This window comes from Notamacropus eugenii, chromosome 3, assembly GCF_028372415.1.
Source record: "Notamacropus eugenii isolate mMacEug1 chromosome 3, mMacEug1.pri_v2, whole genome shotgun sequence".
Lineage (NCBI taxonomy): Eukaryota > Metazoa > Chordata > Mammalia > Diprotodontia > Macropodidae > Notamacropus > Notamacropus eugenii.
In genome coordinates, this window is record NC_092874.1 from 212,358,912 (window position 1) to 212,372,555 (window position 13,644).

The window sequence follows — 13,644 nt, forward strand, 5'->3', positions numbered from 1 at the left end:
CGATGTTGTTTCTTTCATTAGTTTCTTTTATTTTGAAAATAGCTTAGTTTTCTCTGAGATGTTCTATGAATTGATTAATTGTTTGAATAAGTAGATACTATGTTTAAGACATTTTTCTAAGCACTGGGAATACAAATATTATAGAGTCAGAATAGTCCCTACCTTACATTCTAATGGCCACATTAGAATGGGCCACTTGTTACGTAGATCAGTGGTGTCAGACTCAAATATAAGAGCCATATGTAAGGATCCCTGTGGTCTTCATACTGATTTAGAAAACCACTTATTCACTTTATCTACGTTCTTTTGTATTTCAAATGTATTTTGTTACATATTTCCTAATTACATTTTAATCTCATTTGGGATTGCACTTGAAAGTGTTTTTGAGTTTGGCACTCTGGATGGTTGGAAGTGACTTATAGACCTCCTTTGGCACAAGATGAAGTGAAAATTTACTTGTCAGAGACCAGCTTTTCAGGGGCAGAATCCTAGATTACATTGGAAGGAACAAGAGGATGATGGTCAAAGTGCAGGCATCATGATGAGGAGATGAAAAGTGATTTAGATATCTGGTTATTGGCAAGATAATGCAAAAGGTCACCCATAATCTTTATTTACCACAATGTTCTGTGTTTTAGTAAATAAATGTAGAGTTAGTGGCAGAGAGTAAGGCCTGTACAAAACCTCTATATTTCCTTTTTTACACACAAGGCACACTCATATTTTTCTAGATAAATTTTTCACTGCATTCTCATGCTATAGGATTCCGCAAATTTCCCCAGTGCATCTCCTTCCACTGTAATGGTAATCTTAATAGCGTTCCTATAATAGGATAAACAAGCTCAGTTCAAAAATGAAAAACAACAACAAAAGTAGGGTCAGGCAAAACTTGACCATTTGAGGAGCTCTAGAAAACGTATTAAGCACTCAGACTTGACTGGCATCAACCCCACAAAAACTGGGTGAGTTCTTTGAGAAATGTGCTCATTCTAGAAAGGACCACATTGGTTGTGAAACCAGGAAAGGTTTTATTCATTTTTATCTTTATTGCAAATGAATGGGTAACTCCCTTATGGAGTAAGCTTGCTTCCAACATAAGCAAGGCTTATCTGCCCTGTTTCCCATTCGAATTTCCCTCCTGCCTGCTAGGCACTTCTGAGTTCATTGCCTATCTGAAAGATACCTAAACCCTAGCCACACATGGGTCTATCTTCCTGCTTACATTTCTCCTTTTCTCCTTACTTAATAAAAGAACAAGTCACTAATTCTTTTAAAGGAATTCCCTTAATTGATAAAAGGCTGCACTCAGGACATTTTAAGTTTCTTTCACCATTAACGGAAGAGGAGTCCTAACCTTCAAAACAGGGTAGTGGAATAAAATTCTCCTTCCCCCTTTGGAGTTGTAGATTCTATCTGAGGTACAAGGAAAGAGTTGTTTGCTTTTAGATAGTCTAATTGGCAGGCATCCTCATCCTTCTTGAGTGAAGTATTAATCAACATTCCTAAGACCTTCTTCCTAATCCATTACATATTTTCTTGCGGAAACAGAAGTTCAGTTCATCTCTTACAGTTCTCCCACATCTAGCATAGACGCTAGAGTGGTAACCAATGTTGAATCTCACAAGTAGTCAGGATAGATATTCCTCTTTGGTATGTATCTTGCCATACTGATGTGTACTAGGTTCATTTCTGTGGGAGTTTAACCTCCCAGTCATCAGAGATTGGGCTACCTACCCTCACATTTCCTTGATTAGTCACCTCCTTCTTGGCTGTATGGGGCATATTAAATTTTGCCTGTTGTCTAGGGTTTGCCAAAAAGGGGAAGTCAGTAAAAACAACATAAATTAGGTACCCAGTGTACAAACTTGAATTGGATATGAAACAGATAATTTATTCTCACTTAGTAAAGGGAATGCTAAGAACAGAATTTAGTGGCTAATCATAATTATCGCTACAGTTTTCTGGGAGACTGCTAATTAAGTAGAAGCATTTCACAGTTGATCTTTCTTTTGGCTATTCGTCCAGTCAAATACCATTTTAGCTGAGATCTGTAGGAAGCAATGGAATCCCCCGGGGAAGAGATAAAAGAGGGTGTTTCGTGGAAAAGGGACAACCAGTGAAAATGCTTGAAGTCAGGAGATGTAGTGCATTGTTCCAGGAACAGCAATAAAGCTAACAGTTGTCAGTGGAACAGAGTTTGTTTTGGGCATATAAGATATAAGGAGACTGGGAAGGTGAGGAAAGGCTTTGATGAATGGTTTCAACACTTAAGCAGGATTTTTTATTTGATAAGGAGCCACTGGGGTTTTAAATGAGAGGAGGTTGCCATTATTACACCTGTGCAGTAGAAAGATTGATAGTTGAGTAAATGATGAACTAGAGTGGGGAGAGAATTGTGGCAGGCAGTGCAACCAGCAGTCTATTGTACTAATCCAGGCATGAGGTGATAAGGCCTTGTACCAGGGTGATAGCAGTGTCAGATAAGAGAAGGGGACAGATGTAAGAGATGTTATAAGATAAAATTGATAGACCTTAGCAGTAGATTGGATATGGGAGATGAGAGAAGTAAGGAGTTGAGGATGACACCTAAATTATGAGTGATGCCTAGTTTGAGATGTTTGAAAAACAAAGATGTGTGACTGAAGGTCAACCAAGGTTAAGAGTTGTATAAGTAAATTTGAGAATCATCAACAAAGAGATGGTAATTCCTCAGTTCTGTTCAGCAAACAAGTGAGTAAGGCAAGAAAATGTGGATTGTAGAGTAAGTCAAGGTTGGTGTTGGACAAGGCATAAGCTGTGTTAGGACAAGGGAGGGTGGTATTTGAGAATATAAAATTGAACCAGGTATCTAAAGTGGGAGGGGAAGAAAATGTAGAGATCAGAGATTGAACTCCCTACTCTCAAATTTCATTCATTAGTCACCTCCTCCTTGGCTATATGGGGCATATTAAATTTTTGCCTGTTGTTTAGGGTTTACCAAAAAGGGGATTCAGTCAGTAAAAACACCATAAATTAGGTACTTGTGCATTAGAAAGATTGACAGTTGAGTGGATGATGAACTAGAGTGGGGAGAGAACTGTGAGGATGAAGAATAGGTTTAGGAGAAACAAAGCATGGGGAGAGATAGAAAGACAGGAGATTATGGTAGAATAAAAGAATTCAGAATTTGTGATCTTTTGTAATTGCAGAATTTGTGATCATATTTATCACATTTATGATATTAAGTGTGTGACCACTCCTTTGTGGAGGTGGAGGAGTGAAGGGGTAGGTCTTGGGAGATGAATAGATTAAGTAACTGGATGACTAAGTTTATCCCCTTTAATAGAGAAAGTAGTTGGGATGGAGAAGGGAGATTGTGAACCAATTACTGAACTCATTGAGAGAGTAAGGAGAGTACCCTAGGAGCCACCAGAAAACAGTTAGTGAGATCTGGATTAGGTGGTAAATATAGATAGATGGGATGTCAAAAATAGGATGCCACAATTCTCTCCCCACTCTAGTTCATCATCCATTCAACTGTTAATCTTTCTAATGCACAGGTGCGATAATGGCAAACTCTTCTCATTTAAATCCCAGTGGCTCCTTATCAAATAAAAAGACCTGCTTAGTGTTCAAAGCCATTCATCAAATAAATATAGATAGATGGAATGTCAGCAAGTTTGCTGAGCACCAGAGGGAATTTGGAGTTTGAAATAGGGAATAAGGAGTATTCTGACTCCCTTTTGGGAACAGTGATTTGGGCTGAAGGGAGGTGTTAGAGACAGTGCAACTAGTACTGGAAATGATGTCCAAGGATGCAGTCTCAACCAGGAGTTACTGCCAAAAAGATGGAAGGAGCATTAAAGGAAGGTATTTAAAACAAAGGGAAATTTGTTAATTACAGAGCAAGAGTTTTAGAGGGCACCATAAAAGAAATATGACTGTATGGAATGAGGTATTGGAAGGGTAGTGTTGAAGTAAATAGGGACGAGAAGGGGAATTGAAACAAAGAAAGATTGGAAATATACTAAAATATTTATAGCAGTACTTTTTCTCGTGGTTGTTGCCCTTCTTTCTCAAAGAGGACCAAAATGACATCACCATGATAAAGTGAAATTTCAATGTGTACGACTGCGGCTGATTAGACCAATATGAGCTTGAAATGCTTTATCACAGATTGGGCACAGGTAGTCCATGTGAACATTTGGGGTGGTTACTCCAAATTGTGCATCCTACATTTACTTTTTGCTGTCTTAATTCTGCTTTGCTCATAGAGCACAGCACCCTTTCTGATGTGGGCATGCCTTCTTAGCAGTCCTGTGCCAGTGTCTCCCATGTCGCATAATCAAATGCAAAGTTCTTGAGAGAGACCTTGAGAATGCCCTTGTATCACTTCTTCTGACCACCATGTAATCGCCTGCCACATGCGAGTTCTCCATAATATAGTCTTTTTGAAAACTCATTGATAAATTCTTGATTAACTCACTGGGAGCTAAACAAATTGTCATATATAAGTGTAATAGAAAATTACAATGCCATAAGGATCTAGAAGAAGGAAGAATTCAGAAAACTGCGAGATGTACATAAACTAATGGGGAAGCATACAATGACTACAACTATGGACATAACAAAAGAACCTTAATTCTTTGTCATTTTAATGCCTAAGCCTCTCCTGTTATTGTTTTTTGACCTTTGTTCTTAAAGAGGACCAAGACTTCAGGAAGGACAGGTCATGACTTGTAAGTGAATTGGATCTGAGTGAGGGAGGGCTGTACAAAGTCTCTAGCCTCGCTGTCTTCTCCAAAGCCATCTACTCCTGGAAGAGAAGTGGAGAGAATATAACTTCTCTTCATTGGAGAAATGGAGGACCATGAGTGTAGAGTTTTATACTTAATGTTAAACTGAATTAATGTATTGTTCAGCTTTGCTAAGCTTTTTTCCCTCCCTCCCTCTCTCTTCCTTCCTTCCTTCCTTCCTCCCTCCCTCTCTCCCTCCTAAGAGATGGTACACTAGATGGAGACTGCAGAGAAAATATATTCATAAATGACAGTGATGTTAAAAGAAAGGCTATCAATAAACATTTAAAATACATTAGAGAGAGGCCAGGGAGAGAGAAGTATGAACAGTATGTTAACATTAATTTAAATTCACACTGGCACATAAATGGCTTGATATCTGATCATGTCCTGAAGGAAGATGTTGAATGGAATGGAGAGAAGAGAACATGGGGAAACTAAGTAAATGGAAGAGAAAAGACATATAGACAAATATCATCAACTTCCAGCTTCACCCTTTTTTTTTTTGCTTACAGCCAGTTCTTTAAGACAAAATGTAGGAATAATTTTATTGTGTAGATATTATCTAAGAATACATTTTTATACCTAGTTGAAGAAAAGTATTATTCTAGAATTTGTATGGCTTTTGGTGAGTGCTTTACATATTGAGTTCATTATATATTCTTTAATATTTTTTTGATTGGTTGTTAAGCCAGTCTTTAAATACAATTTCCCAGTCATTTAAAATTAAAATAAATTTCAATGTAAATACATTTTAATTAATTTAGAATTTTTAATTCAAGCATTAACAACAATACTTTTTAAAGTATTCTATATAGTTAGAAAGTAGCATCATGGGTTTTAAATTGTATATATCACATTGTATTTCAAATCATAAAAATTTTTGCACAAAATACAAAATTCTTTTTATTGCTTTAACTTTGCTTTTCAAAAATTAACAGTAGGTATTTTAGCATACATTATTTTCATGTCAATGTACATCATTACAATTACATAGTTTAGTAATAAGTGACAATGATACTTAGGTAATTCACACAGTATATTTCTATAATTAAATTTTATAATCAACGTACCCTTATTAGTTAAAGCAAATTTAACTGTATAAAATTAAAATAAACTGATTCAGTATGATAAATAGTCCATAACTAGTACATTTATCTTGTATAGACCCTCCTATTCATCTTCTTGGTTAACAATTTAAATTATGTATATTTTATCTAGATTTTATTATGTCTACAAGTTTCCCATTCCATATCATATTCAACCAAACTCTATGTGTTTAACAATTCTCTGACTAATTATTAGTAGCCTAATGAGAAGCATTGGTGGTATAAGAGTTTGCTACAAAGCTGGCAAAACCTGCTGCCCACAGACAACTGTGACGTTTTTCAAGTGGTCAACACCTTTTTCATATTCACCTTGGGTTAACAATTCCTTACCATCAACTTTAACATCTTTAAGGTCAGGTAATTTGGAAATCCATGGTTTTTCTTTAGCACTGTCCTTTAAGTTAGTTCTTTAAGTTGAGGCCATTTTGTCTTTTGTGGCTGAAGTCAGTATAGTAGCTGACTGTGATTAGGATACCCTAGCCCACCGTATTTCTTGCTGCTTCTTATGGTAGAGGTGGCATTAGCCATGTTGCCTCTCCTGACAACTAAGCATAAGACCTTGAGCCAGTAGAAGTCCAATTTCTTATTTGTATGTTTGTTTTTCACAGAATTCGACCTCAGCTTGCAAAAGAAAAAATTGAAGGATGCCATATTTGTACTTCTGTCACACCGGGTGAACCTCAAGTGTTTCTAGGAAAAGATAAAGCTTTCACCTTTGACTATGTGTTTGACATTGAATCTCAGCAAGAACAGATCTACACGCAATGTATAGAAAAGCTAATTGAAGGTTGTTTTGAGGGCTACAATGCTACGGTTTTTGCTTATGGACAAGTAAGTACTGAATTATGACTAAATGGTAGGAAATAGGTCAAGCCATGCCTTAACAGAAGTGCTATTCCATAGTAGCAGTTTTATTGCTATTTTTGACATTGTCTAAAACCATATCTGTTCTTTATGGCACATTTGTTCTTTCTCTTTTTTTGTTATATTTAGACTGGAGCTGGCAAAACATACACTATGGGAACAGGATTTGATGTCAATATCATTGAAGAAGAACAGGGTATTATTTCTCGTGCTGTTAAGCATCTTTTTAAGTGTATTGAGGAAAAAAAAGAAATTGCTATTAAAAATGGAGTTCCACCCCCTGATTTTAAAGTTAATTCTCAATTCTTAGAGGTAATATTTGATGATTTTCTCATCTTAAAAAACTTTGTTTTCAATTAAGTGGTTCAGTAGGAATTGTTTTTATATTTTTACATATGATAATTAAAAACATGGAATAACATTAAGATTGTTTTTAAAACAATTCTTTTTAAAAATGGTGTTGATTTTTAAAATTGTACTTGAAAAATGTATTTCTTTTTCCCTCTTTTAAGAAATTATTTTTTAAAATTTTCAGTTCAAAATACTCTTCCTCCCTCCAGCCCCTCGCTGACCTATTGAGAAGACCAACATTATATCAATTATGCATGTGAAGTCATGTAAAATGTATTAAATACCCCTCTTCTCCCACATGAATATATAAAGAAAGTAGAAATGTATGCTTCAGTATGTATTCATAGTTCATCAGTTCTCTCTGGAGGTATATAGCATCTTTCATCATGAGTCAAAAGTGCTGTTTCTTTGCGTTTACTAAATATATGCATATATTACTATGCTATTTTGAAATATACTGCATATTTTCTGAAAACCTTCTATGTGTGCTTAATTTTGTTCATTGATGGGTTCTATGACCTGAATGCCTAACTCATTCTGATAAGAAAACTATACTGTAACTGATGAATAAGAAATTTGATAAATGTTTACTAAGCAAGAATAATTAGCACTGTTCATTTCAGAATGTTTTCCTCATATAAATATAATGTGATGACCAGTAATTTAATCAGAATAGTCATCTATACGAAAAGGAGGCAGTGATGAGAAGGAGCAGCTTATGGACCTCATTCTCTTCTGGACTGATCAAGGAAGGAAGAATACACATACATACACAGGGAAAGAGTTGAAAAGGGAAAAAGGAAGAAAGGGGAATTTGAAGGAGGGTAAATAAAGGAGGGAGTAGTGCTAAGCTTCTTTTGATGTAGCAAAGAATGGGAATATGAGTGAGTTTCTATAAATTGGGGAATGGCTGAACAAGTGAAGTGTATATAAATGGTAAGAAATATTATTTTGTGGTAGGAAATAATGAAAGGGATAGGTTTAGAGAAGCCTAGGAAGATTTGTGTGAACTAATGCAAACTGAAGTGAAGAGAAGTAGAACAAAGTATACAATGACAATATGATAAAGACAAATATCATTGAAAGAATTAAGAACTTTGATAAGCATAATGATCAATAACTAGTCTAGAAGACATGATAAAACATGCTATCCAACCCCTGATAGAAACGTGAAGGATTCAAAGTGTAGAATGAGACATTTTTGGGGGGACATGGCCAATTTAGGAATTCCTTTTCCTTGACTATGTGTTTGCAATGTGGGGTTTGTTTTGTTTCATTCTGAGTTGGAAGAGGGAGGGAGGGTTGCAGTGAGAAGGAGAAAAGTTTAATTGAAAAAAAGTTTCAAAATAGAGTTTGCCCTAGTTATTTGGGGAAAAATGCATAAAGAATACATATTGATTAAACTGTGATATGCATTTGGATCTGAAAGTTCATGTCACATTTCACATCTAGAGCATTCCTGCCTCTATTTTTTAAAAAAAAAGGAACAAAAAAAAAATCTTTCTTTTCTCTCTCCTATTCTCACTGCATTATAAAAAACCAAATGAATAGATTTCTTGTTCTAAATATATGTAGTCAGACAAGACAAATTCATCCATTGTCCATACATAGAAATTAATCTCCTTCTGTTCCTTAAATCCATCACCTGTATATTAGAGTGTGTTTCATCATTGATGCTATGGCCATTATATTTATCATAGTTTTGATAGCTTTCAGAGTTGTTTATTTTTAGTGTTCTTGTGGTTCTGCCATTGGCATTTTTCATTAGTTTATAAAAGTGTCCAAGATTCTTTTTTTTAAATAATGTTGATGTAATAATTTGGGTTACTTTTTAATCAGGTCAGCCATTTATTTTTAAATAGCTCCTAGTTTTATTTATCAATGCAGATAGGTGACACAGTGGATAGAGTTCTGGGCCTGGAATCAAGAAGATCTGAATTCCAATTCAGTCTCAGATATTTCCGTAGCTATGTAACCCTGGGCAGGTCACTTAACCTATTTGCCTCAGTTTCCCCCTCTGTAAAATGGGGATATTAAAAGCAGCCATCTCCTTGTATTGTTGTGAGGATTAAATGAGATTTTTAACTGTAAAATGATGAGCACAGCGTCTGGCATATAATAAGTAATATGTAAATGTTTGTTTTTGTTGTTTTTCAGTGGGTTTTTTTTTTCTGATTTTATTAATTTTTCTTTCAGTGATCCTAGGCTGCTCATTGCCTTTAGATCCCATGACACTATATGGGGTTGAATCATAGAACACCACAAACTCATAAGAATCAAGACTGTAGAAATAAAGTTGGTCGTGAAGTGTGACAGTGATAACTAGCGCATGGACATATATGACTGGAAAAGTAATGAGTCATGTAGTAAGAGTAAAACAACCTAGTCTGAGTACTATCTTGGTATCTACAAAATATAATGAAAAAACAAAGGAGGTCTTCTGAATGTTAGATCCTCCATGAAATGATGGGAAAAGCATGGTCAAGAATTATACAGGATGAGAAGGTGTAAGTGGAGGAGTACACTGATGGAGACAATACCCATATTGACAAGTTCATGGATCTATCAAAATATCAAAAAAGCATTGATTACTCTTAAACTTATAACATTCTTTGCTAGGAAGTTTGAATTAGATATCACCTATTTTGTTCCCCACCTACAATTGATACATAAAATGGATCCCATTGTTAATCATTTTCTCATTTAAACCAAGAACCCCACTGAAATTATTTTAGAAATTTCCTTCATTGTTCACCTTCATAGTTATACATCCAAGTCACAGATTAAACAAGCTATCATATATGACCCAGACACCTAAATTTAGTATAGTCATTATATTTTAACAAGGAAGTAGCTAATATTAAAATAGTATATTGTATTATCTTATCATAATTGTGATAACATTCTGACTTACTGATAGCTTACCGAGGGATGATGTAGCTGATGATTTCTAAATTCCCTAAAAGAAAGTTTCACCTGAGAAATTTTTAATTTTCTAGAGCTCTATTGCTCCTAAATACATTTACATTTTACATGATTGAGTGTATTCTTTCCAGCTACTGGGACCTATCCTTTGACCTGCGTGACAAAGATTGCTCAGCTTGTTTCTAAGAAGTCCTAAATAACTTTGTCAATTAAACCAACTGAAATGTTAAGTTTTACTTTCTGAGTGCCTTAACTCATTTTTCAGGGTATGTGAAATGTGAGATACATATTTTTTCCAATGTGGTAAAAATCCTTCAGAGCTATTTGCAAGCTTTCATTTTATTTGTTTACCCTAGCTAACAGGAAATTTTTACCTTGATCTTTCCATTTTGCTTACGTCTTCACCTACAAAGTTGTTGGATGTTTTGCATATTATGTACCTTAAATGACTACTTTTGTAAATACTGTTTTCTAGTAGAGTTTGTTTTACTTTTAATTGCCTTATTCTGTATTAACTGCTTTTAAATGGTAATCTTATTAAAGAAATACAGGTATAAATAGCTGAGAAATAAGTAATTTTCAAAAAGGAATTTTTCAGTGTCAAAAAGGAAATCTTCATCAAGACTAACATTTTCCAAAATTTTATTTTTCTAGCTTTATAATGAAGAAGTTCTTGACCTCTTTGATACCACTCGTGACATTGATGCAAAAAACAAAAAGTCCAATATACGAATCCATGAAGATTCAACTGGAGGAATTTATACTGTGGGAGTTACAACACGTAGTGTGAATACAGAATCAGAGGTGATGACTACCTTATATTTCAAATAATTATTGAATATTATAAACCTTTTAATGTGTTCAGAGCTTTAGATTGTGTATTGAAATACAAAAGTAATTTCTTTTAGTAAATTTACAATGTAGAAAAAGTGAAAAAATGAATGGGCTGAAGTATAAAAACCAGAATCCTTTTGCATTAACCAGACTTGTGTGTGTGTGTGTGTGTGTGTGTGTGTGTGTGTGTGTGTGTGTGTGTATGCATATGTGTATACACAGACAATACATATATATTTTCTATCTGTGCAAGAATTTATTAGGAAATAATTTTCAAATAAAACTGCAAATGTCAATAAATATTGAACAAATAAATCTTACAGGATTTTATTCTATTAATATAATATGCTGTTGAACTTGGAATTTTATCTCAAAGATTGGTTGTACCTACAATAATGATTCAAAACAATATCAACTCTATTCTATGCATCAGTAAATATGATTGGTTTAACCATTTAAGGTAAATCTTTGTTGTATCTCATTTAAATATTCGTCAAGTGTTATTTTTTTCTCCTCTTCCCCTTTTCTAGATGATGCAGTGTTTAAAGCTGGGTGCTTTATCTCGAACCACTGCAAGTACTCAGATGAATGTGCAAAGCTCTCGTTCACATGCCATTTTTACCATTCACTTGTGTCAGACCAGAGTGTGTCCCAAAATAGATGCTGTAAGTTTCTGTTTCTAATTTCTCAAACTCTTTGATTTCCCTAAATCCAAATTTGATTTTCCCTAAATTATTCAATATATTCCAACACTGTACTAGACAGTTAGATGGAACAGTTGATAGTGTTAGACTTGGAATTCAGAAGACCTGAGTTTGAAATCCGGCTTCAGACACTGTGTAACCAAGGGCAAATTAATTATCTTTTCTCACCTCATTTTGCTCATCAATAAAATGAGAATACTAATAATACCTACCTTATTGTGTTGTTGTCAGCATCAAATGAGGTAATATATCTAAAGCACATTGCTAACTGTGAAGTGCTACATAAATGTTAGCTAATAATTATTATTACTAGGCAATGGAGATAGAAATGCAATATTGAAGGTTTTTTTCTTCATTGGGCTTGCATTTTCTTCAGGGGAAACAACATATACATAGAAAATTATGAAATATACAACCAGTTTGATGTGGGGGAAAGGAGAAACCCTAACAGTGATCAGAGTAGGTTTTCTGTTAGCACTTGAACTTGAACTTTGAAGAAGTTAGGTATTCTGCAGGGCACAGGTGAAGAGGGAATACATTCCAGTTAAGGGGAACAGCTGGATGCTTTTGCAAAAGCTTCAAGACTAGAAATAGAATGTATTGACTGATTAACAAGCCAGTTTGGCCAAATGCAAGGGCTGAGTGAAAATATACGCGTATATAATAAGATTGGAAATGTAATATGGAGCTATATTGTGAAAAGTTTTAAAGGGGTATATTCTACAGGTAAGAGGTTTTGTGTTTTTGGTTTTTTTTTTTGAGCAGGTGAAGGCAATAAGAATTTTAGGAAAGTCAATTTGGCAGCTGGATTGAGGATGGATTAGGGAGTAAAGAGATTAGCTAGGGACCATTTAAGAGGCTATTGAAGTTGTTGAAGTTAAGAGGTAATAAGGGCCAGAAATAAGGTTGTGGTTGTGTAAGTGTGGAAAAGAGGTTGTATACAAGATATATTGTTGAGGTAGAATCAGCAAGACTTGAGAACACTGCATGTAAGGTAGAGAGAAGAGTCAAAAATGACTTTAAAGTAGTAAATCTGGGTGACTGGAAGAATAGTTGTGCTTTCAACATGGGATTATTACATGGATTTTTTTGCGTTCAAAATGAAGTCCTTTATATATTACACATCTAGAAGATTCATTGTCTCAATCATATCTTACTGAGTTTCATTCTAACCTGATTAAATATAAAGGTAAACACAAACCTCCTAAAGAGAAATAATTGATTAGCATCTAATTATAACATACAGCTATTATAACATACAGCTATTAAAATAGGCTCCTGTCTAAGTAGTCTTATAGTGTGCAGCTATTAAGCATAGGCTTGTAGCTTTAACTAAGACTTTAGCAAATAAACTAATACTGGAGCAAATAACACAAAGACTACAGGTCACTGGTTGGGAAGGCTGTCCTCCTTTCTGCCTTCCCCAGAAGAGGATAATTTTTTAGTTCCCTATTTAAAATAATCATAGCACCCTAGATTTCAGAGTAATTAGTTTTTCCTTTTCACTTGGCATCTAAGAAGCCTGATTACTGGGGAGTGTGGGTAGAATGCTAATTTTTTACAGTAAACAGATAGAATAATTGGGGAGAGAGCATGAAACTTTTACTCTCCATAGATATCAGTGTATTATGGTAGAGCTGGAGCAGACTTCAGGACTTATCCAGTCCAATTCCTTGATTTTAATGAGAAAGAAGTAACCCTCATGGAGAGGAAATAAGTAGTTGAAGTACACAGAAGAAGGCACATCCAAATCTTATTGAAATTGAAGTATAGGGAGTGGGAGTGGGGAGTGGGGAAGAAATTGAGGCCTGGTTGAAGTAGAGTCAAATGGACACTGTAGATTCAAAGACTGTTAGAGTCAGAAGAGATCTTAGAAACCACTTTTTAATCCTATCATTTATAGAAGAGAAATTAGATTTATGTGGCAGAGTCACTAAAATGGAAGTCCACTGGTTTCTTGGACATGTCCTTTTAGCTAGAATGTTGAAATTTGGGATTTATAGAGCATAAAAGGACACCATTCTGTCCAGGGCAAAGGCTCAAGGGCCTTATGACTCAGGATAGTGAATGATGAGAGAGTTT

At 34.8% G+C, this 13,644-nt stretch overlaps 1 protein-coding gene across 9 annotated transcripts in view; it reads left to right on the top strand.

Annotated features, from left to right (window-relative positions):
* The window catches only part of KIF21A (kinesin family member 21A), a 168,611-nt gene that overhangs the window by 49,275 nt on the left and 105,692 nt on the right, over positions 1–13,644 (top strand). For all 9 annotated transcript variants that reach the window (XM_072654301.1, XM_072654304.1, XM_072654307.1 and 6 more), the window contains exons 2-5: positions 6,493–6,715; positions 6,878–7,060; positions 10,679–10,828; positions 11,389–11,523. In XM_072654301.1, coding sequence (XP_072510402.1) covers positions 6,493–6,715; positions 6,878–7,060; positions 10,679–10,828; positions 11,389–11,523 — 691 coding nt within the window. The remainder of the gene's footprint in view (positions 1–6,492; positions 6,716–6,877; positions 7,061–10,678; positions 10,829–11,388; positions 11,524–13,644) is intronic.